Source organism: Tenrec ecaudatus, chromosome 1 (genome assembly GCF_050624435.1).
Source record: "Tenrec ecaudatus isolate mTenEca1 chromosome 1, mTenEca1.hap1, whole genome shotgun sequence".
NCBI lineage: Eukaryota > Metazoa > Chordata > Mammalia > Afrosoricida > Tenrecidae > Tenrec > Tenrec ecaudatus.
This window is the reverse complement of record NC_134530.1, coordinates 130,346,211-130,374,132: the sequence shown is the minus strand read 5'-3', so window position 1 is coordinate 130,374,132 and position 27,922 is coordinate 130,346,211. Positions and strand designations below refer to the sequence as shown.

General features: G+C 38.8%; 1 protein-coding gene across 1 annotated transcript in view; it reads left to right on the top strand.

Annotated features, from left to right (window-relative positions):
• Positions 1 to 27,922, top strand: part of DPYD (dihydropyrimidine dehydrogenase) — a 1,117,227-nt gene that overhangs the window by 708,730 nt on the left and 380,575 nt on the right. The window contains exon 16 of the mRNA XM_075558725.1: positions 3,683 to 3,766. Within this exon, the coding sequence (XP_075414840.1) occupies positions 3,683 to 3,766 (84 nt within the window). The remainder of the gene's footprint in view (positions 1 to 3,682; positions 3,767 to 27,922) is intronic.

Sequence of the window (27,922 nt, the reverse complement as noted above, 5' to 3'; positions counted from 1 at the left end):
GGCTGACGAAATAAAGCGCCTCCAGATCTCACAGCAGGTTTCAGTTTCACAGGTTTCAGACATGGATGAGACCTAAATCTATAGGTCAGGCCACCTCCCAAGATCCAGAGGCTGATGAGCTGAATGCAAGATCAAATAAGAGTGAGCTTTGTCACAACATCCATGTACTAGGGAGCTTCAAAATGTTTGTGGCAATTTTGAGTTAAAAGATAATGCATACAAGCCATATCCCCAAGGAAACTCCACTTTCAGATCACAAGATGAGGATGATCACATAGTATTTACTAAACCATGGACTATCTTGGCCTAGTGAAGTTGATACATGACCTTCAACACTCCAGTAGATCACTACCATTCCAAGAAATGTAGATTACATAAGAATTAAAATGGCTTTGTCACCCAGGTGCCTCTGCAGGCATGTCCTCATCCTTGGGCTCAGACACCCTATGCCAACTCCCACCAGTCAATGCTGTCGCTATCGCGTCGGGCTCTGGTGCTCCATCGCAGCTGCCCATCCATGTCATCATGTTGACATCTTCCTCATTTGCATGGGCTCTGACACCCTTCCCCCCCCCCCCATCAGTGCCACCCATTCTGCTCAAATGCTCACAGTCACCTTTCTTTTAGTCCCGATCAGTCCGAGGAAGGGAAGGAAGAGAGAAGTAGAGAAAGGAGAGTAGAAAAAGGAAGAGTTTGGTCACTTAGCTTTGTCGTATTTACTGTATACATGGGGTTGCAGGTTTTCTATCTCAGGTGTTCCACGGTTTATAAAGTACTGCAGTTTTAGAAATTGCATCAGTAACAATGTGCCAAGAATTCCTTAGAAACTTTTTATTTGATTTTGTTATATTTTCTCTTTTCCTCTCCACTTTTAAATATGGATAGTGTAATGCAAAGTGAGTTGCAACAAAGCATTTTCATGATGAAGCCAAAGGAAGGACAAGTGGAAGTGCCAGTAAGGAGGGGTGACTGATCGAAAGAAATTCCTATATTTATGTAAAGTTTAGTATATTACAAGAAGAGTTTTGAGCCAGTTTCTTATTTATTATTACAATTACTTAGGCTTTACAACAATACACCTATGATAGTACCATTGCTTTCTGTATTTGAGATATGGGGTTGCTGAGGCAAAAAGTAGTTTAATAAGTGCCCAAGTTCACACAGCCAGTATGTGGTAAAGAAACGATTCAGACCTATGGACTGTGACAGCAGAGTCCATGCTATGAACACGCGCACATTACCTTGCATAATTAAGTGGATGGAACATAGATAATATACAAAATTAGAAGCAGCAATATTTTCTGTGCCACTGGCCTAACCATATTTTCTAATCATCTAGGTGAGATAGAATAAACTCTGGGCTAAATGACTAAGCTAAAAGCCTCGTGACTAACAGGAGGCAGAACGCATGCCCAGTTTCAGTTAATTGAACATTTCCAGCTAATTCAGCAATGAAGGCATTGTGAATGGTTACAGTTGCTGGGAAATGGAATTAACTGCCTTTTAAGGTGGTATGCATCCCGAGACAGGGATCTTCAAGCAGAGGCTCGATTACTGCTATGAATCTTCTGGACGCAGCAGGAGCAGGATTAGCTCAGCTTTTGCGGCTTCGGCGCTCATTTCAAAGGTGTTTCCAGGTGTTTTTGATGGGTAGATGTTACACACACACACAGAATTTTTAATCATCAGTAACTGACAGGACTTTATATTATATAGGGGGGTTAAACAATTTTAAATTTTATGTCAAGTTTAAAAACTTTAAGGATGCCAAGTTGTTATGTCTTCCTCAATATGCATACTATTTCTAGTCATGGAGAAATAGTTTCTAATATATTATTATAGTAGGCAGAAAATCACAAAGTCTGGGCTCAAAATATGTAAATTCAAGACCTTCTGCTTGTTGACAACTTGTGGGTTGTCATTAAAACTCTTTGTACCTCCTATTTTTCATTTGTAGAAGAGGAACAATATTACTCTTCCCTCATAGAATTGTTGTGAGGATTAAATAAGGTAAAACATATAAAGGGCCTATAGAAATGAGTGACATTAAGTGCTCAATAGTGTTAGTTATCATTTTATTGTAAAGTAAATAACTCTTAGTTAACCTTTTATGAAATATAGGTATTTGTTTGTAATGTGGAGCCTGGCAGCACGCTGATTAAGCGCTCAGCTGCAGAGCACACGGTTAGCAGTGGGGACCCTCGGGCGGCTCCCTGGGAGGAAAGCGTGACGGTCGCTCCTGTGAAGATTGTAGCTTTGGGATCCCACAGGCTAGTTCTGCTTTCTCCTGTCAGGGTCAAGATGGGCGGTCATCAACTGGACAGCAACATGTTTTCTTTGTAATGTAAATTTATATAGAAAGACAAATATTACCTATAGCTTGTCTAATCCAAAATATTAAGTTGATTTGCTGTTGATTGCTGCATTTCAGCTAAGTAAAGAAATCAGAAGGAAACATTTGGAGAAAATGAGAAATGATGAGTAAATACCGTAGTCAGTAATTGCATTTACACTTATCACTAAGCTAGTTTTAATATATAACATGCTTTTGAGGTAAATGTATATACAAATATATACATGCAAACACACACACATAACTATGTTTTACTAATGTGCAGAAAAAAAGTAGACTCATTTATGGATAAAATTGTGTAACAAAGTCAACTGAGAAATAGCTACATTGAGATATTTGCTGAAATTCAACTTAAAATTGATTTGGCAAAAAAAGGCTAAAATCTTGAACAATTAAGAACACAAGGTAAACCTTGAAGAAATAGCTTTTGGCTTAAAGAAAGGGCTGGTATACTTATAAAAAGGAAATAATTTGTAATGTTATAATACAGAAACTGATTCTAACTCCTATTGGAAATTTAAGAAATCATGGCATTGGATACATTTTACTTGTTAGATAAAATCATGCAAATTTGAACTGTTTATCCTCCACTGTCAAACTACAATAAACCAAAATTGTTTGGCTTATGTTTAAAAGTTTTGCATGAAAGGTTCCCTAAAGATTCTAAAATTACTTAGATTTGGCTACTTTGCACATTTTAAAAGCACTACTGGTATACAAATGGACAGTGTGTTAAATTAAAAGAATTCTTATTTAATGATTACAGTTAACCCAAATGACCTGCTCTATGTTTGAACATAATGCAAATGTATTTGTGACTTGAAATATTTGAAATTTTACTCTTACTCATTCCAGCTAGCCTGCCTCCTTTCTCTTCACATTCCTCCTCCCAGGCAGCACCAATGATCTAGGATGTGGAAGAGTTGTTTCTCTAAAATACAGAAGCTGGCTAGGAGAGAATAAACGTAGTGTCAGGCAGACCTGAGAAAAGCTCTGTACTCTGTCACTTATTAAGCAGGGTTGTCATTTAATCTTCTGTCCTTCAGTTTGCTTACCTGTGAAATTGGTATCCCAATGATACAGGGCTTATGAAAAGTATAGATAATAAATATGAAACACGTAGGGCAGTAAGTGGCACCAAGTTAACACTCAGTAAAGATCAGAGGCTGTTTTTATTACACATACTTTTAGTTGGTAGAATCAGAATGTATTTCACAAGATGCCTGAAACATAGAACATGAAATGAAGCAAAAATAACTTTTGTTGTTCTCAGTGGTAACAGTTCATCTGTTTACCAATAATGTTTTGCCTCCTATTTCTGTTTTAAAGGATTCTGGAGCAGATGCCCTGGAGCTGAATTTGTCCTGTCCACATGGCATGGGAGAAAGAGGCATGGGGTTGGCTTGTGGGCAGGTAAGAACCTTGACCAGGACCACCTTTTATACTGTTGGCAAAAAAAGGGCAGAATATTATTAGGTACAAAGCTACATATCACCGTCATGTATGTTTATGTAACACAACAGAGACAAAGAAATTGGTTGATCAGATGACTGGTTTGAAAAGTGCAGGTACTCATTGTTTAAATATTTAGTGCTTGAAAGGTGGAAAATCAGGAAAGGTGAAAATACAGCAACTACTTAGTTTCATTGGGGGGAAATATCACATTATATGCTGGACAGGAAGGAAGATAACAAGAGTGTTTAAAAGTGCTGGAGCAGAATTAGCTGATTTCCAATGCAGCGTTCTCTATTCATTCCTGATGCTGATCCTGTTTCCCTGGAGCAATACACAGCACAAGATGCATTGTTCGTAGTGATTTTGCAGTAAATGGGCTAGAGCATAAATTGCATTTTACATTTTTTAGCATATGATCGTTATTCCCTAACTGTGTTTGGGGATTTGCAAAAAATTTTTTGATGCTATTTTTATTTTTGGATATATTAAATGGAACCCTTATGCTAAAATATTTCTAACCACTTAATGAACAAAACAAAATGAAAAATGAATCTATTGAAAATACCAGGTTTTTATGTAACTAGACACAGTGTTGTATGTTAAGGAGGACTGTAACCTTAATGCTCTAAAAGGTAAGTGTTTTGCATAGAATTTATCTTTTAAGCCCAGAGGAACATGGTGTGAAAGAATAACATAGAAGGTTGTAATATATGGCAGATTTTTCTAATCCTGGAGATTTTACTTGTGTCTTTATATCATTGCATGTTACAGGGACTTGAACATGGTAGGTGTACTTCCAACCCCTCCCCCCCTTTTTTTAAGTCATTGGATTGATTTGAATTAAACTCAATGGAACTCGATGTAGGAGGAAAAATGATTTCTGCTTCGTCAAATGAATATAGATGGCTATTTTCATATTATCATTCAGGGTAGATTTGAGAGTACTTTTAAAATATTTAGCTAACATTCAGAATCGATTTGAGAATTAGAAAGATACCATTCTTATGTGGCAGCAGGGGAGGTGAGCATCCTCAACAACTGGGAAAATGTATCCCAGGTCTACTCACAGCAGGATGCTCAGAGGGATCAGTAAGTCAGGCAGAAGTCTTGGGCTCACTCCTGGGCTGAGTTTGGCATCTCCATTATGATTTTAAATAACTGGCCTTCTGGAAGGGGCCTGATTGTCCTTCTGGAGTGCTCCCCGAGAATTCAAATCAACTTGAAGGCAGTGTGTTTGAGTTCTGGGACCTTGCGAGTTGGGATGTGGAGCTTGTCCTCCACTATGGGGCGGGGAGGGGACATTCAAGGTTCTCCTCTCTGTCCCACGGTGATATTTCATTCCTTTTGTTGAATGCACCCGTGGACAAGCAAGAACTGGTTATATTGGCAGATCCTGAAAAATGCTAGTTTGTGAAGGAAATAAACTGATATTTATTAGAGAAAGCATGCTAGCATTTTCCTCTTTAAACACTTATTTTTATCCCTTTATCTGAAGTATTTTCTCATAATTGCTTAGTAAGTTAAAGCACAAGCTTTATACCTAAATGATGTTTTGCTTTTTTTTCAATCAGTAGAAATTAGCCATGTGCATCTGTGCCCATGTGCATACCTGTGCTTGCTTATTGCTAATCTCTTTCTAAATGTTTCCACACGTACCAAGAAATAATGAAACCTATGAACAGAGGAAGGTCATTGCCTGTACTCGACAATGTTAAATAAATAAACTTGATGCTGCCGAGTTGATGGCAACTCACGTTGACTCCATGTGTGTCAGAGCAGACCACTCCACAGGGTTTACAGTGGTAGTAACCTTGCTGAAGGAGCCCTGGGCTATACTGGTTTACTGGTTGGACTGTGTGTCTGTCTGGGTGAACTAGGGAAACAAATCCACAGAAACTCATATGTAGAGAGTTTTATATAAAGGGTAAGTGTACATTAAGAAAGACCCCCAACCCAGTGCTGTCTAAGCCCATAAATCCAACCTTAGTCCTATGTCCGACACCAATCCACAAAGTCCTCCTCCATCTCACAAAACACACGCAATGATGCCGACTGCAGGAGGAAAGGTGAATCAGTGAATGTGTGAGTATCTGAGCGCTGGCAGGGGTCTCCACACGGCTGCTCCAGCACCCAGGGCTGCATCGGGGTAGGTCCATGTGGCTTCTCCTCAGGGAGGTCTTGCAGGAAGTAAGCCCTGCCAGCTGAAGCAGGGAACTGGCTAAGGGAGCTGACCCTGGTCCAACCATCACAAAGCAAGAAACCCAAGAACTAGAAAGGCAAGGCTCACGGGAGTCATTTATCTCTCAATTAACCCCACATGTATTTATCAGCCAGGTTGACACAGTAAATCTTAAATATTTAAGACTGTGAATGGCAAGGTCAGTAGTTCAAAACCACCAGCTGCTCTGCAGGAGAAAGTTGAGGTTTCCTATTCCGTGCAGAGTTATAGTTTTGGAAACTCACGAGGGCAGTTTCATACTGTCCTATAGGGTCACTAGAAGCCAAGGGGGTGTAGTGTTAAAGGGTTGGGCTGCAATCCACATAGTGGGCAGTTTGACGCCATCAGCAGGTCTGAGGAAGGATGACTTGGCTCTCTACTCCCTGTTACAGTCTCGGAGACCCACAGGGGTTCGCTGTGGGTCAGCATGGACTTGAAAGTGAGTGAGTTATGGGGTCACTATGAATGGGAATCAACATGATGATCACAAGTTTGGTTTCAGCCTTATAACCTTTCTGAAGTAGGTAAAAACAAAACAAATTCACTGCAGTGATTCATAGTAACCATGGCATAGTAAATCCTGACTCAGTAACCCTATAGGACAGGATAGAACTGCCTCTGTCTTTCTCTGAGCTGCTGGTGGTTTCAAACTGCTAGCCTTGGAGTCAGCAGGCTACTGTGTAACATCTCTGCACCAGGGCTCCACTGAAGCAGATAGCTAAGTCTTTTTCCCTTAGTGTTGCAGGGAGGAGTTTAGCTGACAGCCTATTAGGAGCAGGTAAAAAAACCTGTTTTGTTGTTGTTGTTGTTGTTTACCATTCAGGCACTGCTATAACATAAAGGCATCATATTTATTCATAAATTTCATGGAAATAAAAAGTCTCTAGCCGAACTCTGAATGCATATTGTGTACTTGCTGCAAAGTGACACCTTATTTAAAACCTTCAACTCTTGTTCCTCACTAAGTGTTGAAGGCAGTGTCGCTCTGTGTACACGTGAACAGCCATCAATGTCATCCGGATCAAGACGCTTCCCCTCCTGGGCCATCCATTTCCCTTTCTCAAAGGAGGGTCTTAAACTTGAAAACCCCAAACCTGCTTGCGCTTTAAAGGTCTGTCATCTTGGTTTCGTACTGTAGCAAGCGAATATATTATTTTCATATTATGCATAACCAGATTGATAAAAACATAAGTAAGCATAGTTTGCTACTCTTTAAAACAGACCAAGCAAACAACGAACTTGAGTATTTCCCTTGATGTGCCTCCTCAGAGTCAATGTTTTACTTATGTGATTCTGGGTTGTGTTTACATCAATACATTCTGCTTATTTTCAGCGTATTTTACTATCTTTGACAAATGTATATCCAAATAGTGATTGTTTAAATAACAGTTTGACTGGTTTCATAGAAATCTTGTATTGATTGTGGTCCAAACAGAACCCTTGTGCTTTCCCTTTCCAGGCCTCCTCTCCAATCTGATTTGTCGTGTTAGTTAAGGGTGTTCCAATAACCTTGTAAGGGTTCTCCCAGTAACCTTGATTTTCAGCAAAAGTTTTAGTTGGTCCAGTACCCAAAGGAAAGACTAAAAGTAATTTTATGCACAAGGGCACACACATACATACACACAAACATATATAAATATATATGTTATATATGCATGTTTTTGTCACAGTTTACAAATCTGGTGTGCATGTTATTATACGTATGAAGAAAGCAACTATGATAGTTCCTAATGAGTGAGTATTCTGATATCAGTGTTAAATATGTTTATATGCACAGCACTGGGTTATTTCTGACTTCATTCGTAGTTCTGAATTCCTGTGTCTCCAAACATAAAATCTCAAGCAAAACTCGATTCAGATACATATTTTGTCTGGTAGAAAAAAGGGCGCTTCTCTGATGCTTTAACATTCAGATCTTAAGTTATTTACACCTGAATTAAGCCAGTGTTTCCCAAAGTGGGCAATCCTGCCTCTGGGGAGCGCTGGAAGCATCCAGGGGGCTGCAAAATCACTTTACCCTGGATCTGGGGCTAGAGTACAAAGTTTTCCATGGCCGTGGTGCACCGAGTAAGTGTTTTTTCTGAAAAGGGGGACTAGAGGCCAAAGGAGTTCGGGAACCTATGAATCATTTCCAACCGATACAAACATAGTATGTTAATATAACTGAACTATAACAAATTCTATACATTCTATCTAAAATGGCAGTTGTTGGAGATCTATTCCTCTTTCTGGATGCCAAGTGTTCTTACAGCACTAATTGAATTGAAGTTGTTTTTACTTCTGCTTTGCAGACCGCAGAGCCTTTGAAATGATCGTCAAACTAGGGCTGAGTAGACCACATGCAGCTTTGTTGTTATTCTTGCGCATCGCTTATATCCCTCTCAACTTGGAAATCATTATCGATATACTTTTGGATAAATAGGTTTTACAGAAAAGGGCATTCTAACAGCTCTTGAACTAGTAAGATGACATGGGCACACTTAGCCATCTTCCCACAGAGCAATAGACGCTAAAGCTTGCCACGGCTCCAAAGCCCTGTACGTGGCCCAGTAGGAGTCAGTACGCATTGGACAGGAGTCAGTGCTCAGACATGTCTTCGTAATTCAACCTTGAGATTTGACCTTTTTACGGTGAAGTGCGCTGGATTACTTTCTTCATGGGGGTGGGGAGTGTTGGGGGGCTCTGGTTTTAAGTCATCCATTAGACACCAAAGGAAAAGCGGTTGGGAAAATTGCATGGGCAGAGAAATGGGATACGATGCCTTGTCTTGCTTTGCTTTCTACCTCTCCTTTTACTGTGCAAGAATGAAGCGACTCACTTCACAGAGCTTCTCAACACGGGCCATAGAACCCGGATGGGTCTTTGTTCGACCACTTACTTTCTGGAACTTCATTTATTTTCTTCAAACAAGCTCTCCATCTTGAGTCAATGGTGTGGCATAGTATAGTATGGAATCACATGACTGACAGGAGCCTTAACAATTTTCCAACTCAGTCTCTTTATTTACGGAAGAGGAGCTGGGGACAGGGTACGTGCCTTATTTGCCTTGGACTAAGGGGGTCCACTTCACTATCTGTCTCACAGCTTCGTGTCCCAGTCCGTGGCTCTGTCTGAGGCTCGGTGCATGCTCTCCTGCAGCATCATTTCCCCAAAACCCAAACCAAACCCACCACCATCCAGCGGACTGGCACGCATAGTGACCTTCTATCAGGTTGCTGAGGCCCGAAGTCTCCACAGGTGCAGCTGGCAGATTTGAATCACCAGCCTTGTTGTTAGCTGTCTCATGCTTACGTGAAAGCATAATCAGGGATCCTGTACAATGTCATTTAGGTAAATCCAAATCTCTAGACAAACTGAATTTGTCAGTGTGCCTGCATTTCTATTTCTGTGTGTACTACTTAAAAAGTGTACCTCCTCAGCTGAAATTATCCTAGTATGTATCATCTGCCTAGAATTGAGTATACCTTATCCATCAGTCCACTTTCCCATGGAAAGGAAGAATCACATATCGCAAAAGACTTCAATGTGGAAACTAGGCATACATGCTCACTTGAATTTATAATGGCCTAGAGATGAAATCATAGTCAATAATTCAGGCTGTCTTTACCTAACTATTCTCAGGCTACAAAGATCTTGTTCTCCTTGTCCCCATTGTGGGTGCAGTTGTTGTTGTTAGGTGCCGTCACGTTTGTTCCAACTCAGTGTGCGCCTATGTACGGCAGAACCAAACACTGGCTGGGCCTGTGCACCTCCCCCACTGTTCTTGTTGTTGCGGCCACTGTGTCAGCTCATCTTGTTGAGCACCCTGCTCCCTTTTACCAAGCATGCTTTCCACGTGGGATCGCCACCATTCAGTCTGGGAGCTTTCCTCTCAGGAAGGATGATTGCTGAGTAGTCCACATCTAGTTTAGTAGAGATTTCTTTTTAAGAGAGAGAATTCCTAGATGGTGGTATATTTGTGGGCAGTTCGGTCTTTGCTCCAAAGGCAGAGCAGGTTCCGGAGATAGAGGTGGCGAGTGCACTGTTAATCACTGGATATACCTTGTTATTCACAACTCCTTCCTCCATGTTTACACATACGCGCTGCACAGAATTTTTAAATGCTGGAATGTTTAGTTCAAACAGTCCTAACATTTGTTTTGTCATCGGGAAATAAACCAATAGCTAAGCAAGGACAAAAGGATTTAAAGGTGGTAAACGTTAAAATGTTCAGCCATCTTAAAAGATCAATGACTGCAATCAGGATCAGCCCCACATTGTCCTGTCACGATCTGTTCTAATTCCAAATTTAATGTATGCAAATTGTGTATGCTTATTTAAAAAGACAGGAAGCTTTTCTCTCTGTTGCAAAATGCCTATATGACTCATAAGACATTGATCACTGATTATCACCTTTGTCCTTGTGAAAGAACAGACACCTATCATTAGGGAAAATATCTACAATTCAGTGTAAGGATGACATTGCCCAGATATGCTGGTATTTCTTCTGGGAAATCAACCTTTCCTTACAGCAGCGGAAGTAATAGACCCTCTCTTCCATATTCAGTATCAGTGTCCAGAGAGTAATGATCACATCCTTGCCTGGACCACACCTTGCCTGCTGTAGCTCTATGCAGGAGAAAATCTAAATATACCGCTTACAAGGCCCAAGTGCCTAACAGGAATTTCCTGTTCCTTCCAGAATGAGGAGAGCTCCAGAGACTTCGGGAGCATGAGGGATCCAAGTAACTCAAAGATTAGAGGAAGGGATATGTGAGCCCTGTTATCGGTAAAATGCAGCAAGCTGAAGCCATGTGCCTTTGGGGCATCTCTTTGGGTGTCCAACGCAAGGTTTACTACTGATTAAAATGTAAAATATAGACATTGACCTTTTATTAATACCCCTGCCATAAGTGCCCATGAGGATATCTATGTTTCAAGCTCACTCCTGCAGCTTCCCATTTCTGTCTATTACATCTGTGGTAAAGCTCTGCTGTGTCCTGAATATGACATTTAAGCATGTTTTATTGAACATGGGAAGTTCCAGGCTGATGTAAATAGTTCATAGGCTCAGCTACTAATTGAATGGTTAGAGGTTTGAATCCACCCAGAGGCACCTCAAAGCAAGGCCTGTAGATGTACTGCCAAAGGTCAGCCATGGAGAAGCTTACGGCACACTGTTCCCCGTGAGTTAGAGTTGATGTGACAGCATGAAGTCAACATGAACGTGCTCACGTTTGTGCACCAGGTTGGAGCTCGAAGTGTGAGCCGACCAGATCATGATCGTGACGGTGAAGTTCATGCCATGATTTGGCCTTTGGAGCCATCATATTCATGGGTTTGGAAATCATTGCACTGTGAAATAGCATATTTCCATGAAGGGACATGGTATACACCTATGCAATGATAACTGAAATCTGATATTGCCTATGCATATTTGAATTATCCCATTTTCTTTTATTTTCCTTGTGTGTCTGTCACTTTAGAAATGCTTTAAAATGAACTATTAACTTGTTTATGAGACAAAAGTATCTCTAATCAAATAGGAATATTTGATTTATATTTTATTACATTGCTCAACTTCTTATTTGATTTTAATTCTCATTCATTTACATAGACATGGGTGCTTGCATAAGTAGATAACTACAGGAGATCTGTAAGAGGCATTTATATTACTGCCAATATCTTGCCTAAAGCTGACTTTCTGAGTCTTTCATTTTAGTTATTAATGTTGGTTAATGATAGAAATGATTGTTTTCTTTGAAAAATCATAAAATTTTAGTAGAAAAATAATACCATGTACATCTAACTGAAATATTCATTTTAGGTCAGAGAGTATTATTGTGTATCTAGGACAGAAATTGTGTGTCAGAAATATATATATATATATATATATATATATATATATATATATATATATATATATATACAAAAAATAGGTGGATGGTTTGGTGAATGTACACAGGAAAAACTTAAATGTATCCTTTTATAATTTATTTTTATTATACCCATCATTTGCTATATTCCAGAAATAAAGGGTTAGCAACATTAAAATATTTTAAAAATCATTTTCAAGTGATGATGGTTCTGAATATCACTGCAATTTGAGAATTTTAGCATAATATTTTATAAACTTTGACTTCAGAATCAAATTAATTTACATATTTAAGTTGTCTTTGACCTAAAGAGCAGGAGGTGAGGGTGCCATGGGGATGCAAACATTATAGTATAATAATGGAACATTTGAATACCATAATGGAACATTTGAATACCATAAACCATGGAACATTTCAATACCATACAGCCTCACCAGGATTAGCAGTGCAGAAGCATGGAGGGACTCCCAGATATGAGTATTGGCAATTAGGTTCAGGATCCAGTTATCGGATCCAACTAGCCTAGTGTACTTGGAAGGACCATTTGAAAAAACTAAGGCTTGTATCTGAAGCAATCACTGCCTATTAGGATTAAAAGCAAGACAGTAGGACAGACAGTTCAGAAGCACTCCAAAGCCAAGAGGCACAGAAGCACCAAGGTTTAAGTCAAGGCAAGAAAAAGGCCAATGGATCAGAGAAACCATAGTGCAGAATAAGAGGCACCGATTGCAAGAAAACCTTTCTACCTTGGAGAGAAAGTGTTTACACCCTTCCTGCTGGGCTAGAACCAATCTCTTTCAGACTGCAATCAATTCAGGGTTTCCAGCTGGGAGCAGGTAACCATGACAGGATGGAGGAACATGGGTTGCCTGACTAGTGAAGGAAATGTTGGGACCAAAAAGGAAAGTCCAGGAAAACAGATATATTATAAGCACGGCATTTGCAATCTGGGCTTATTGATTAAAGATCAAAGCTTCAATGGCATTTTTGTGCTCAGAGAATTATTAGGATAACCACCCATCAAACTCACAGATATACCCAGGAAGGTGCGTATGGACCATCACAGATTTGACAAATGCATAAGGGCTCCCTAGAAAATGACTGCATTATTGAGATCTCTGAGTAATAATTGTGTTTTACAGCTAACAATTTCTTATTCACTAAAGTAGCAACATATTAAGTAGCCATTTGGTAAACAAATCTATACTCTGCAGAAAAGTGATGTTTTTTAAGGAATCAGTTTCAAACGAGAGTTAAATATTTAGCCACTTTGAACATCTATGTGTTATTTGCTGTATATTTTTATTTAGGACTGATTATTTGAAGCTGTACACTTCTCTCTGTATCTGCTGATACTTAAATGCTCAGCTTTTACAGTTTCTCTACATAAAGTTACATATGCAAATTCAGTTACCCTTACTGAGTGTTTATGTCTGATGAGAAGAGGTTGTAGATTCTATATCTGTGAAATTTCTAGCCCTCTATATAATGAGCTGAAATATCTGTTGGTAGTTTTGCTTTTTCCTTGTCTGTACCTGCAAGCAAATGACAACATGACGTGCTTTCGCTCCTGTTTTTCCCATATTCCTGTATAGCCCCGTAGGGCGAGCTTCCTTTATGTAGGGATAATAGAATATATTAAATTCTAGTCTCTATCAGCCCTCACCGCCAACCACACACACACACTCATCACTTTGTCGTACTGTGATGACTTGCACGTTGCCGTGATGCTGGAAGCTTTGCCACTGCTATTTCAAATACCAGCAGGGACATCCAGGGTGAACCATTTTCGATGGAGCTGCCAGACACAGAACAGACTGTGAATAAGGAAGACGCTGTCCACTTCTGGGGGAAAAGCTACTGAGAATCCAGTGATTAGTAGTATAACCTTGTAAGACATAGAGCTGGAAGATAAGTCCCTTCGGTTGGAAGAAACCCAAAATATGACTGCCCAAGAGATGGCTCTTCAAAGTCAAGTAGACCTCAATAACTGACAGGGATGGAGGCAAGCATCCAGAGCCTTCCTGTTCTGATGGGCCACCATCAAAATAAGAAGAAACTGCTGAAAACATCATTGATCATCAGAACAAAGAGGATTAGAAATTCAAAAATAAAAAAATGCAAATATATGTCAAGGTGAATAGAGTTGAAGAAAAAATCCAAGCTTCAATTGTATATTAAATAATTCTTTAGGCAAAAATATTGAATGATGTAGGAAACATTAAAAGCAGATGGAAAGATCGCACAAAGAGCTGCACCAATGGAAACCGTGTCAGCTAGTTGATCAAGATACAATGACACTGAAGGAAGAAGTCCAAGCTGTACTGAAGGCATTCGTGAAAAGCAACGTTTCAGAAATTGACACAATATCAATGAAATGTTTCAACAAACTCATTAAGCACTGGAAATATTCATTCGACGCCAAGAAATTTCAAAAATAGCTAGATATGTGGCCAACTAGAAGAGAGTTGTGTGCATACCAAATAACAGTGACCCAACATAACTAAGAAATTATCAACCATATCATTAGTATCACATACAAGTAAAATGTTTCTGAATATAATTCAAATATGGTGGATGGAGTACATCAGCAGGGAACAGAAATTCAAGCTGTCTACTTAGTGGCTGCCATGTAAATCCACGACGAGGTCCCCTGGACAGGTAGACATCCCTCTCAGAGGGATGAGGGACACTAATAGGACAAACAATGCAGGAGAGGGAAAAGAGAGCAAAACTTCCGGGAAACACAAATGTGTGTCTGTTGGTAGGAAAAGAGGGAGGACTGACCTCCGTTTTGGGGAATGAATGACTGATAATACTTTGGGAATACTAGGGGGCGTGGAGGGGAGTGCCTTTGGTGGTATCCACTGAATGGGCCACATTGACCAGGACTTCTGGGTGCATTCTGGTGACCTGGCCAGGTGCTGTGAAATGCTGAGACATTGTATCCTGGATCTTCTTCAAGGCACACTGTATCCTCCAGTGGTTTCATCAGTGACATCTGATGTGGAAACTCCATTGGGTGAACTGGACACTATTTCAAACACACTTGTGATCTGTGGACTTAAGTCAGAAAATACATGGTGTCTGAGGAAATGGAAGATAGGCTACCAAGATTGTTGAACTGTTTGTTGATTGGCGGACAAACATGGTCTTGCTACATCAATGTATTCGCTGTATTAAGATACATATTATTCTGGCAAACCTGTGACTGACATTCTCAGTGATTATCATTGTATATTACCCTTGACAATTAACCCCCATTGAGAGTGCAAATAACATCCCACAAAAAAAAGATAGATTCTGTATAAGTGAATAATCCAGGTACTGTGATATGGAGTTAACCTACATTGCCCCCCCCCCCAATCTCTCCCTCAATAGAACTTTAAAAAATTAGTCCCAGGGGCTAATCAAAGGCAATACTAACAGAAGATCATTATCCCTCAGGTGGATGATTGATAAGATGCTCCCATAAGTCAACAAGGAGGTTTTGAAACAGAGCCAAAGGCAGACAAGAAACAAACAAACATGGAAATCTAATGAAAAGTTGATAACACTTAACTAAACAAAACCTGCAACAATCTACTTTCCTGCACACTCTGCACGGTAGCAAAGCTGTTCCCATCTCTAGACTCAGAGAATTTGCTGGGGGCTTAATCCTACTGTACTTCCCTTTTGACCTATTTTAAAGGTGTTCTGTTTTTAATATTTTCTACTTTATTTTTGATTGAGGTTTTTCTGTTTTACTTTGTTATTGCTATTAGTTGTATTGTTTTTCTATATATGAAAATCAGGATAGGTCAATAAAGCGATAGAGATAGTTACACCAGTTTGACCTGGTAGAACAAACTCCTAATGCACCCAAGAGTTGACATTTTCATCCATTAGGGAAGTTGACTGAAGTCCAAAACAAGGTTTGTCAATTGGCACTTCACCTTTTTGAACAGAGAAAACACGTGTACACTTGAGTTTTTCCCACAGCGCTGTCCTTGTAAGCAGTATTCAACATCACAGAGTCTCTATGGCATTTTTCCTGATCAGGAAACATATTTTCACAGCAGCCATTCTTAAATCGGCCATCACAAAAAAATGAGGTTCCAGTGAAACTGCTTTTGCAAAGAAATTCGCTGTGACCAGAGACCTTCCCATATGAGGCCACTATGGGCACTAATCCAGAGCAAGTTGCTGGATGCTCAGCTAGTGGCAAACATTCATACCATGATAGCTCCTCTCTGCCCGGCACACTTCTGGTTCTGGGGGTGCACCCCTCAAATGTATTAAACTCCCAATTAAATATAAATTTAAAAATAAATAAATGAAAATTCAAGCCAGATTCACAAGATGACCTGGCATATTTCTGATGTTAGATAACAATAGAGAATGCTGAAAAGATACTTACCTGTGTTTTACTGACTGTGTAAAGTCCACTGCCTCTGTGGATCATAGAAAGTATGCGTAACAGCGAGAAGATAAGAATTCTAGAACATGTCTTTATGCTCATGCAGAACCTGAACTTGGACCAAAAGCCATGTACTTAGACAGAACTATGGACTACAACCTGGTTTAAAATCAGTAAAGCTGGGCATCTGGTTTTTCACCATATTTATTCAATCTGTGTGCTGAACAAATAATCCAAAAAGCTGGATTATATGAAGAAGAAGCTTTCGTCTTACTTGGACCCCCACTTCCTTGGGTAGCTATGATGCAAGAGTTGACAAGCTAGGACATCATTGGAGTAATAAGATGTATCTGACCCATTTTACATATGAAGGACACCAGAGACAGAGCAAATTGCTGGGTCACAGTTTACTGAGTGGCCACCTGGGGATCCAAACCTCTGTGCTTCTCACGCTCAGGCAACATTGACTCTCACAATAGCATGTTAAAGAAGAAACCCTATTAGTAGTTCAGGTCTGTTTGTTGGACTTTAGGAGTGTTTTCCGGATGGGGTGCCAAAAAAAAAAAAAAAAGACCCCGAGTTCTTATATGTATTGGTTTTGAATAAAGATAAGAGTAAAAAAAATTATTTAATAAAGTTTTCTTTAACCTTGTAGAAGCTTATGTTCATATATATGCCAGTGTATATATTATATTAAATATATATATTTGCTAGTGAAAAAATAAGTAAACCCTGACCATCCCCACTAGAGACTTTTGTCATGTTTCATAACAAATTATTCTCTATTTGAAGGAAGCACTACCATTGAACATAATGAAAGTTTCTCTATATAAATAGTACTGAAAAGGTCAGTTTCCTGAAAAAAATTATAAAAATGATTTTTGAAAGATGTTTGCTTCTGCAATTTAAATATTTTCTGCAAAAAATTCACTTCAAAGGGAATCCCATAGTACTTTCTAAAATCTCCAAGCATGAGTAAAATGTAACGAAGTTTTTCAATTACTAATGTTAATTTACAAGGTCTGTTTTTTAATGTTTTTGTAAAATTTGCTTTTATTTTTAACAGTTTTATTGGCATATTATTCACATAGCATAGAACTCAACAATTTATTCACATTAAGAGAGTTGTACAATCACCACCACCATCCGTTTTAGAACATTTTTTTCATTCTTGTACTCATCCTTATTAGCTCCCCATTCCTCCAACCTCCCCTACCAGACCCCAAGGGGCTATTAATCCAGTTCCTGTCTCTGCTAACTCACCTCTCTGAATTTCCTACACGGAAAAACACTAAAAACAAAAGAACAGTAACAAGTTGAACAGATAAAAATTTCAACAGTCAAGAAAGCAGAAAATATTAAAAACTAGATAGAACAAATTTAAAGTCGATCAAAAGGGAGATCAAATGATAAGGTGTTGATTTAGTTATTTAGACTTAAAACTAGTGGTTTTTCTTTTATGTGTTTATGTTGTAAATTTACTTTTTAGTGTGTAAATGTGACATCTCTCCTCCCATAAGGAAAAGCCTTTAGGAACTAGTCCTGATGGAACTAGATTTAGAGAAACTGAAGGTGGGCGCAGCAGGGAGTGGGGTGAGTGGAGTTATCCTGGGAGTGAATTCGCAGTCTTGGCTGCTGGCTGGGAAGACTAAACATGGACAGCCATCCAGCCCAGTAAGTTGAAGTGCTGCTCTGCCCTCGCCTGCCATCCCCCTGCTCTGCCAGTCTCTAGAGCGGAGATCATTAATGATCTGAGCCATCCAGGCAGGGAGGAGTATTTTCATATAGCTGTTTGCCCTTTATAGAAGCCTGGCAGAGAGTGGCCATAATAAATTATGCACTGCTCTGTGAGACTGTGACGCACTGTGCTGGAGGAACAGCAGGGGTGTCAGAAAATCCATTATTTGAATTTTTTGTTTCTTTTTCTTACCAGCTTCCATGCTGCTCTTTTGCTGTCATCTCCTTGCTTTTATTCCTATCTATTGTTTTGAGGGGCTGTGCCTGACAGTTCTTTTCTACTGTAGGTTTTGTCCTTGTTGTTACCCTGTTCTGTCTTTGCAGGCTCCCATACCTCCCTGTGCTGGTCTTGGGTGTTCCGAGCTTCATTCTCTGTCCTGCTGCTGTTTGCCTTACTTTTCTTTCTCTTTCTGCTCTATTGTCTTATATAATGCAAAAAGGAACAAAATTCCCTTTTTGTCTGCCTTCTTTTAACCAACCGCTATGTAGCTGTCAGGATGGCTGCACTTTCATGCATGTGCTCTTCATTGTATATGCAAGAATCCCAAACACATGTCCGGAGCGATGCCAAGACTGAGGCAATAAAAACAGCAAAACAAAAGGAAACAATCAAACCAACCCGGAGCAGACTGCTTTGAGAACAGGGCAAATTCGTTCACAGAGAATCTGTAAACTCTAAGTAGCAATGTGTAATTATTTAATATTTTCATTTTCCCCCCAAGTAACTGTTGCAAAGAGTTGCTTATTTTGACAGTATTCCTCGCAAATCCAATGATCTGGCATTTATATTCCTTATTGTTTTCTTCCATTGATGAATACACCCTGGTAAATTAGTTCTGGTAGATGGAAAATACCCTGATTTCATTTGAGTCTTTATTTATGACAGGAGCCTGGGAGGCACCAGGCTTGTTCTGCAGTTTGTATTGTGAGTCGGTGTCACGCATCTCAATCCACTCCTCTCTCTGGGTCACATCGCATTCTGGCTTCTCCACTTTCTCTTCCTTGCTACTTTTTCACCTACCAGTTCTGCCTTTATTAAAACATCTAAGAAAGACTTCCAGTTTTTCTAACTCAAGTTAGAAACTTAACATGTCTTTGATAGTAAACACCGAAAGTGTGTGTGTTAAAAAATTAAAGGTAGGTAAATTTAAATCTTTTAGCATATAAACATAATAAATATCCAGAAATTAGATAAAAATCTATGAAAAGAAAACCGTCCCTTTTGGATTAGTTTGTGCATCTTGAGATTTTTTTTTTTATGTTTACTTGCATTGCCTCCTTTTATTGTCTTTGTGTAAACGTTCTCTCAGTTTTGTTTCTCTTGTATCACGTTGAATTTTGTTTTCGCTCTACTCTGCTTTCACATTTTCCTTTACTTTGCTGTATTCTGGGATATGTTTTCTTGTAATTTTATTTTGCTGTAATAGTTTTTAAAAGCATTGTGTGGATTTCTACCACTCACATATTTGCTCCATCTCCCTATTGATTGCCTTTACATTTTTTATCTCCCCACTCACTTTATCCAGGAGAAAGATGAGAATTTCTACTCCCATGAATATTTGCAGTCTCAGAAACCCACTTTGGCAATTCTCTGTCTTAGTGGGTTGCTATGAGTCAGAATCTACTGGATGTCAGTGAGTTGCGTGCTCACTTGTCTTCAGCTATCTGGCTCTCCAGTGAATAAGGTCCTTCTCGCTATCATTGTGTTCCCACTCGTCTTGACATGGAGGCCTGGTGGCAATGGGCACTACGCAGGGAGCCAAAACAACGACCAGCAGTTTGAACCCACCAGCTGTTCTATGGGAGAGAGATGAGGCTGTCTGACCTCTTAAAGAAGTGAAGATGCAGAAACCCCACTGAGAGGTTCTACTTTGTCCTGTAAGCTCACTATGAGTCAGAGTCTACTTGAAGGAAATGGATATTCTTGCCACTGGTTTAAACTCTGCTCCTAATATTTTTCCCCCCAGACTTGGGTATCTGTTACGAAGAGATGCCAGTTCCTTTTATATCATTTTCAAATATCTTTAGACCAGCTTCTGTCATTTTATAATTGGCCTTTCAGAGTAAACAATCCGATTTGTACTATTGTTTATTGTAAGTGCCCCTGAGAATATATCAATTGGCCTGTCAACTTCAAAATACAGTCAAAAAAATGCTCATGCTTGCCTCACACATATTTCATGGTTCCAATTTTTAATTATTTCCTTCCCTGTGATGGAAACAGAGGAGGGGCTGGGGCACAGGGAAATGGAAAGGGAGATCATAGATTGAAGGGAATGCAGGTGATGAGTAGGGATACTTCTTGTATCATTAAAGCTGTCACAGACAAAATATTTGTGACCACATATAGGATAGGAGATGATAAGTTCAAAAATCTCCCAATATTTATTCCTAACGGTCTGCTCTTCAGGTTCCCAGATCTACCTAATAAAGTGACTTTCCTATTGGATGTACTAAATCCATCCCCCCATGGACTTTCTCCTATATATGAAATGGCTCTGCCATGAGATATCACTTCCCTTGAATGGATAGTTGAATTTAAAAGTGTGCAGGATCAGCCTCTTCTGAAGATCCCATCGTATTTATATCGCCCAGACTCTACATATGTTATAGACTCTTGAGTAAACTATCATGCCTTGAGGTCAGCTTATAAAACAACCCCAAATGATTATATCTTATTTTTGTTTTCCCAATTGATGAATTCTTTTTCCTTTTGGTTCATCTCTTAACCTTGTGACCTTTAGCAACGTTAATAATGAATGCTCAATTCTGACCTGCCCTTACTAAAACCAGTAGTAACATAAGAACAAAATAAAACAACAACAACAAAACCCCTTTCTTTAAAAAGAGAACTTTCAATAAAAAAACTACTGATTGATCAGTTAATTTGTTTTCTGATCGCTTCACCATCAACCTTCGTAGCACTGCAGATTTGTTGACTAGGATAGCAGTCTACAAAGTTGTCACCCTCTGAATGCGAATGAACAAATATAGACATATTAACAGCAACTCATATTTCAGTATTAAATATAGACATAAAATTTGTATATCCTATAGACATAGTGATTTGGAAAGTTCAGAGGCTAGATCATAAATAGATTTTAAGTTGTATAAATATCGCTACACATCAGATCTGCCAACTCTTTGAGTATCTTTGACTAAAGTTTAGAATTTAAGTATTTAATCCCTTCTTTCTCATCACCTAGAATCTCAATACCAGCTAATATTATAACAAAATTTGATTTTGCTCATTTTAAAGGCAGGTTCTCCTTTCCCCTGCCTTCCTCTCTTTTTTCTTGGTTGTCCTGCTCTGTCAGTTGTACTTCTCTCTTCTCATCCCTCATGGGAAGAGTGACTTCCACATTTCAGAGTTACTATCTTCTTTCAGTGCCTTCAAATGGATTTAACCTCATAGCGACCACAACTGACTGACTAGAACTGCCCGTTTGGTTTCCTCAGCTGTAATTCGTATGGGAGCAGGAAACCGGGTCTTTTTGAACAGCCAACCTTTCTGTTAGGACTCAAAAACACTGCCCTCAATTCAATGACACCTCACCGTGACCCTGGAGGACAAGGTAGAACTGCTCCGTGAGTTTCCAAAACTGATTGGGAGTGGAAAGCCTCTGCTTCCTCAGAGCAGCTGGTGGTTTCCAGCTGTTGAAATGAGCGACCCAGTGTGTCAGCAGCCTGGCATGTAACCGTGACACAGCCGTGCTCCTATTCTGTTCCCAGTAAGGATTTAACTCTTGTGCCCCCAGGACTCCTGGGGACCGGGCTCAGTCATGCTAGAGAATGGTAAGAAGATTGGTCCCTTTGTTCATTGGAGAAAAGACTCTTCCTCTCCTTGTTTTGCCCTAAAGTCATAGTTAATTTTATTCCTTTTATGTCTGCATTCCTTTTCTTTTATGCTTACCTACTTTTTATCCGGGAACTTTGTTTCAGGAAAGCCAGTTTTCAGGCCACCTTGTCATTTCTGATTCTCTAGGAGTCATTTGTACTGATCCTTCCATCACTTTTTGATAAGAAGTTACATCATTGGCAATCATGGTTTATAACCAAGAGCTCTCATGTTATTTGAGTTTATATATTGGGAAACATGTCAGTGTTTTAGATGGGTGGAATCACTTAACCCTCAAATCAGTACTGTGAGCTAGTGATACCATGTGCCCTACTTTTCAGATAAAAAAATAAATAAGGAATCACAAGTTCAAGCAACATGTCTGAAGTCCTGCGCCCAGAAATGCCCGAGACGGAGTCAGAGCCAGACTCTCGTGATCCTAAGTCTGCATCTTTAACTAAAACAAACTCGGATACCAAGTCCATTCAGACTGATAGAAACCTTATACTGGACAGAATGGACTAGCGTCACAAGGTTCCCAAGACAATGGATCATTGTGAGAACAACCCGCTTCCTCCTGCAGAGCAACTGCTGGTTTTGAACCACTGACCTTGCAATGAACAGCACGACAATTAACCCCATTGCACCGACAAGGCTCTCTACACAGGGCGTATTGCTCCATATATCTCCGTAACTTAACAGCAGGTCCTTTTTAGTGTCATGGAAGCTAACTTTCTCACAGAATCTCCCTCCATCACTCGTTCTGGCAAGCATCTAGAGTCCTGCTGTAGAACTTTGTTTATAGGAGCAGTTTGCTTCCTATGGCATTATCTTGGTCGCTATCCTCTTTATCACGTATGATTAAAACTATTTTTGTTCACCTGAAATGTGAGACCATGTCACCTAAGAAAATGATTGTGTTTCAGGGGTTACCTATGACTTTTAATAGGATTTTGGTTACCAGGAAAAATTCTGAATTACAGAGGTGCAGGTTGGGGAAGTTTAGTAACATCAGTATCATTACTTGGTCATTGTATGGGTATCTCCATCTTATTTATTTATTTTACTAGAATATCACACTGTCTAAGGGGAAGGAACCCCTGATGGCACAAAAGTAAAGCGTTCACTTGGCTACGTGAGACTTCCCAGCAGCCCTGCAGGAGGAAGGTCAGAAGATTGTTTTCCTAAAGGTTCCAGCCGAGAAACACTCATATGGCATTCTGCTCTGTCGCATGGGGGCCTATGGGCCAAAATGGAATCAGTACCTATTATCAAGGACAAGGTCTCTATTGCATTCTTTTTAATAACCTTCAAAGTGCCTTCTGCATTACTATTGCCCAAGTAAAAGGTCAAAAAAAAAAAAGCTCCAGTAGAGGAACCTTCTCAGGAGTTTGTGCTATTCTGGGCTAATGCTGGAATAGATGTCTGTCCTCGCAGTTCAGGGGAAAGGAAAGAACACGTTGCCTTTCTTTCCCTGTAGGCCAAATGGAGACATCTCAAACTCTTCTTTAATGGTTCTTTTTGCTAGAACTGTATTCCATTTTTATTTTCCTCAATCACTGGGATTTGTTACCAAAAAGGAGAGAGGATAGACAACAATATGGCTAAATGTTAACTGTTTATTTTTTAAAATCCAACAATCTCAGGTACTTGAAAAGGTGTTGGAGAATATGTAATAAATGTTCCCAAGGAGCTTATGTTTTTATTTTGAATTACAATTCAACAACATTTAATCCCTTGTTCTTGCTTTGTCAGACTTTTAATTGAATTATTCAAAACATGAAACAAAAGAATGAATTGTAGATAGCACAGTAATATTAACAGAATTACCAGAGTGCTGAGAATTATCGAGGAGGACATTATGTTTGTTAATCGTGCATTTAAATTTGCTTCTGTTTGTTGATGGGAAACATCCTCTTGGAAAGGATTTTCTCAAAAACCCTTCATTGTAACCATGCCGCCTTAACATCCATGACTATACTATTGAAGCAAAAGCTGTTTGTAGCCTAATTAGTCAAAAAAGGTTGGCTATTTTCCATGTGTTATTATACCAGGGCTGACAGCATTCTATTCAAATTAATCTATAGAACACAAGAAAAAGCAGACTGTCCAAAATGGCCTCAGAAGAGAGAAAATTAGGAAAGACTAAGACAAAAACTAGAAATATTACTGCAACTCATTTTATACGGCTGATATGTGATTCATATGATGAAATTGGTAAGAGGAAGATTTTTTTTTTAAGAGGAAGATTTTATAGACCAACATAATTCAGAAACTTAAATACACAATACCCAAAATGTTATTACACTGAACACAGCAACTGAAAAGGAAAGGAAAGCTGCATAAATCAAAGCAGATACAGCACAGAGCATATCTCAAAACAGCAAGGTTGGTTTAACAGAGAGGAAAACAGGAGGGTTAATCAAATCATTACATTAACAAGCTGAAAGGAGAAAAATCATGTGATCATCTCAATACATACAGAATTATATTTCATATAATCCAATATTTAGTAATCAGAATAAATATAAACCTTAGACAATTATGAATGAAGAAAGAACATTCTTAAAGTGTCGAGTAAACATCAAATGATAAATTTGAGAAATTAATTGCCATTTTTCTAAGATCAAGAATCAGAATAGCTAGATATTAGTTTATAGAATCTTCATTGTACTGTACAGGTACCAGCAATTCAGTAAGACTAGGGGATCTGTATGTGCAGTGAAATAAATGTACATCAAGAAATGGCTTGACAATTATAGAAGCAGAAAAATCCAGTCTGGTTCAAGTCCATGGGTCTGATGGTGAACTGGAAGTTTTTCTTGAGTCAAGATTTGCTGGGGCTGAGAACCAAGGAAGCAAGAAGACAAGCTTGAAGAATATGGTTGGTGCATGCTGTGGTTGATAAATTGAATGTAAGCAGGTCAGATGCTGGGATCTGATGACTCCCAAGATCAGCAGGCAATATGGTAGGCTAGTGATTCAAGTCCAGTGAACCAGAGGTCAGTGAACCAGCTGCAGAATCCACACCAGCAACACAGGAATAACTTTCCACAGCACATAGTTATATAGGAGTAGATCACACCCTTGTGGGAACATCTCTTCAAGTGCACTCCACCCTAATCTTTTTGCAACTGCTTGGCTGCTCACACTGATCCTATCATGGAGTTGCTTGCACTCTGTTAACTAACATCTTGGGGGATTACAGGCCCTAACTGCCAAACCACTGAGAATGGTGAAATGAGTTGACATGGAATTTAATGATATAAAGATAATATTTGTTTGTTTGTTTGTTTTAAGTTAAATCCCTTTGGTGATATAAAAAAGTCTAATGAACTGGAATGTGTCTGACAAAAGATGTGTAAAATTTTTACATATTTTAACATAATAATTTTACATATTTTACATAATATTTCACATAATTTACAGTTTTTCTAATGAATGACATTTGTTAAAAAATCTAGAAAATACAAACGTATCATGTTAAGATTTACATAGGATAAAATAAATATACCGCACACGAGCTCTTTAAAGTGTTTAGAAGCAAGGATGGTACTTTGTGCACTAAAGTGTGCCTGATCCAAGCAATGGTATTTAAAATTGCCTCATATTCATGTGAAAGTTGGACATTGAATAAGGAAGACCATAGAATAATGGGTGCATTTGAAGTCTGGTGCTGGTGAAGAAAGGGCCATGGTTTGTCAAAAGAGCAAACAGATACATCGTGGAAGAATAACAGCAGGATGCTGCTTTGAAACAGGATGGCAGTACTTCATCTCAAGTTTTTTGGACATAGCATCATGAAAGACCATTCTCTGGAAATGGGAATCTTCCTAAGTAAAGTGGGGGACAACATGAAAGAGGAAGTTTCTCAGTGAGATGGCCGATGCAACAGTGGACTAAAACCAAGGACCAATCGTGAGGATAAAGCAAGTCTGGGTGGTGCTTCATTGGCTAAATATAGGGTGGCTCTTGGGCATAATTGACTAGAAAGCAGCTAACACGAACAAGGGAAACCATAGCTTTATTCTTTTTCTTCTTGCATTAGACAAGCTTTATTAAGAACCCAGATTCCAGAGATTGATTGCAGAGCTAATCTCAACGCATGTTACACTTACATCACAATCAAAATAAACTTACTTTTGTATTCATTCCCTTTTCGGTAAAAGGGGGGTTAATAATATTATTCAGTTTATAGCATCATAGGGATGATTAAATATACATAACACCTTTAGAAAATGTAACATATTGAGAGCAATAGTTGTAATTGTAGTATCCATCATTTTCTTCCTGTTATTGTCCAATTGTGAACCAAAAGATATTTTTTACATCCTCATACATCAAGAAGATCCAGCACATAATATGAGCTATCAGGAAGTATAATATGTTATGAATTGGGCTACTAACTGTAAGATAAGCAGCTAGGACTTATCACCTACTTGGCAAGAGAAAGTTGAGGCTGTCTGCTCACAGAGATTTACAGTCTCAGAACCGAAGGGGGCAAGTCTACTGTCCTACAGCATTACTGTGGTTTGGGATCAACTTGATGTCAATGAGCTTGCTTTCATGTGGCTTCAGGATTTCTTTTGAGTTTCCAAAATGAAGTTTGTTTGGTGCAAAGATTTTAGCATTTTTGTTTGTTTGTTTTTTACTTTTGTTTTGGATGAAGTTTGAAAGTCACCATTTTATATGGACTGCAGTATATGGAATTTTGAGGCTACCTTGTAGAGATAAGAAAGAAGATGGCAAACCGAACGTACACCATAAGTCTAAATATCCATATATGCCAAGAATATTATCCCTTTATCGGTTATGTTCAGACAGTTTTCATCTTCTTTTGGCCAGTAAGTATTTTCTACATGAGTAGGCATTAGGATGAACCATAGGTTCCTGGATTTATTTGGTGTACCACTACATTTTCCAAAAAGAAAAATTACTTCTTCTGACATTTAAAAACTTTTGTACTCTCACCCATAATCGAAGATAAAGTAGAGTTAGCTGCATTTGCACCCTTCTGGGCCATGCCAGTGCCCCTCAGGATGCAGTATTGCCCACTCTGGGAACCATTGTTATAAGCATCGGGAAAAATAAAACACACAACATAACTGATAAGCATGGAAAGACTAACTAAAGCAACATAAGCATTAAAATGTTGCACCAATTAAATTGACAATGAATAATGATGTTCAGTAAAATTGCAGATGTGAGTGTAGGGAATTAGAATTTCAAACTCTTATTGGGGAAGAAAATTGTATTATCCTTTAAGAAAGTTTTTTTTAAATATCTGATTGAATTGCAAGGCATATGCTTTTAGACAGCAATAGAATTCTAGAAATCCTATTTTTTTAAAAGAAGCATAGCCTTTTCATAAACAGGTGTAGGTATAGAACGGTTTGTGATACTGTAAACAATTTCATTCAAATAGATGGGTGAACTATGACATTTTAACTACAGTGGACATTCTACCAGTAGTAAAAATAGCAAGATATATATATATATATATATATATATATATATATATATATATATATATATATATATATATATATATATATATATCTCAGTGGAAAATTTGAAAGGAAACAATAAGATTTTAAAATATCAGTGTGTTTGGTGTGTATATGAGTGGGTACCTCAAAAACACTGGAATTGCACTGGATGGAGCAGATCTTTCATAGTATATATCCCCCATTGCTCCCTGCTAAACAAGCAACTCGCAACTCGCTCTGAGCTAGTGCACCCAGTGGCATTGCCTGGGAAGGTTTTATCTGGCTACAGTGAATTTTTTAATTAAAGCAGTTTCATTCTAACCTCTTGTTTTGTGGTGGTTGACTTAAGAGAGCAGTGTAGCTGTGAAATTTTGTTTCCTGCTTGGGAAAAATGCTGCAGAAACTGTTGGGATGTTGAGCGCAGCTTACAAGGACAGCACTATAGGAAAAACTCACGTGTACAAATGGTTTTCTCATTTCAAAACAGGGGGAATGGTGATTGGTGACAAGTTGTGAACATAAATGTGGACTCAGTACATTTGGAGTTGTTCATCCAGCTTCATACTGAAAGGTTCTGA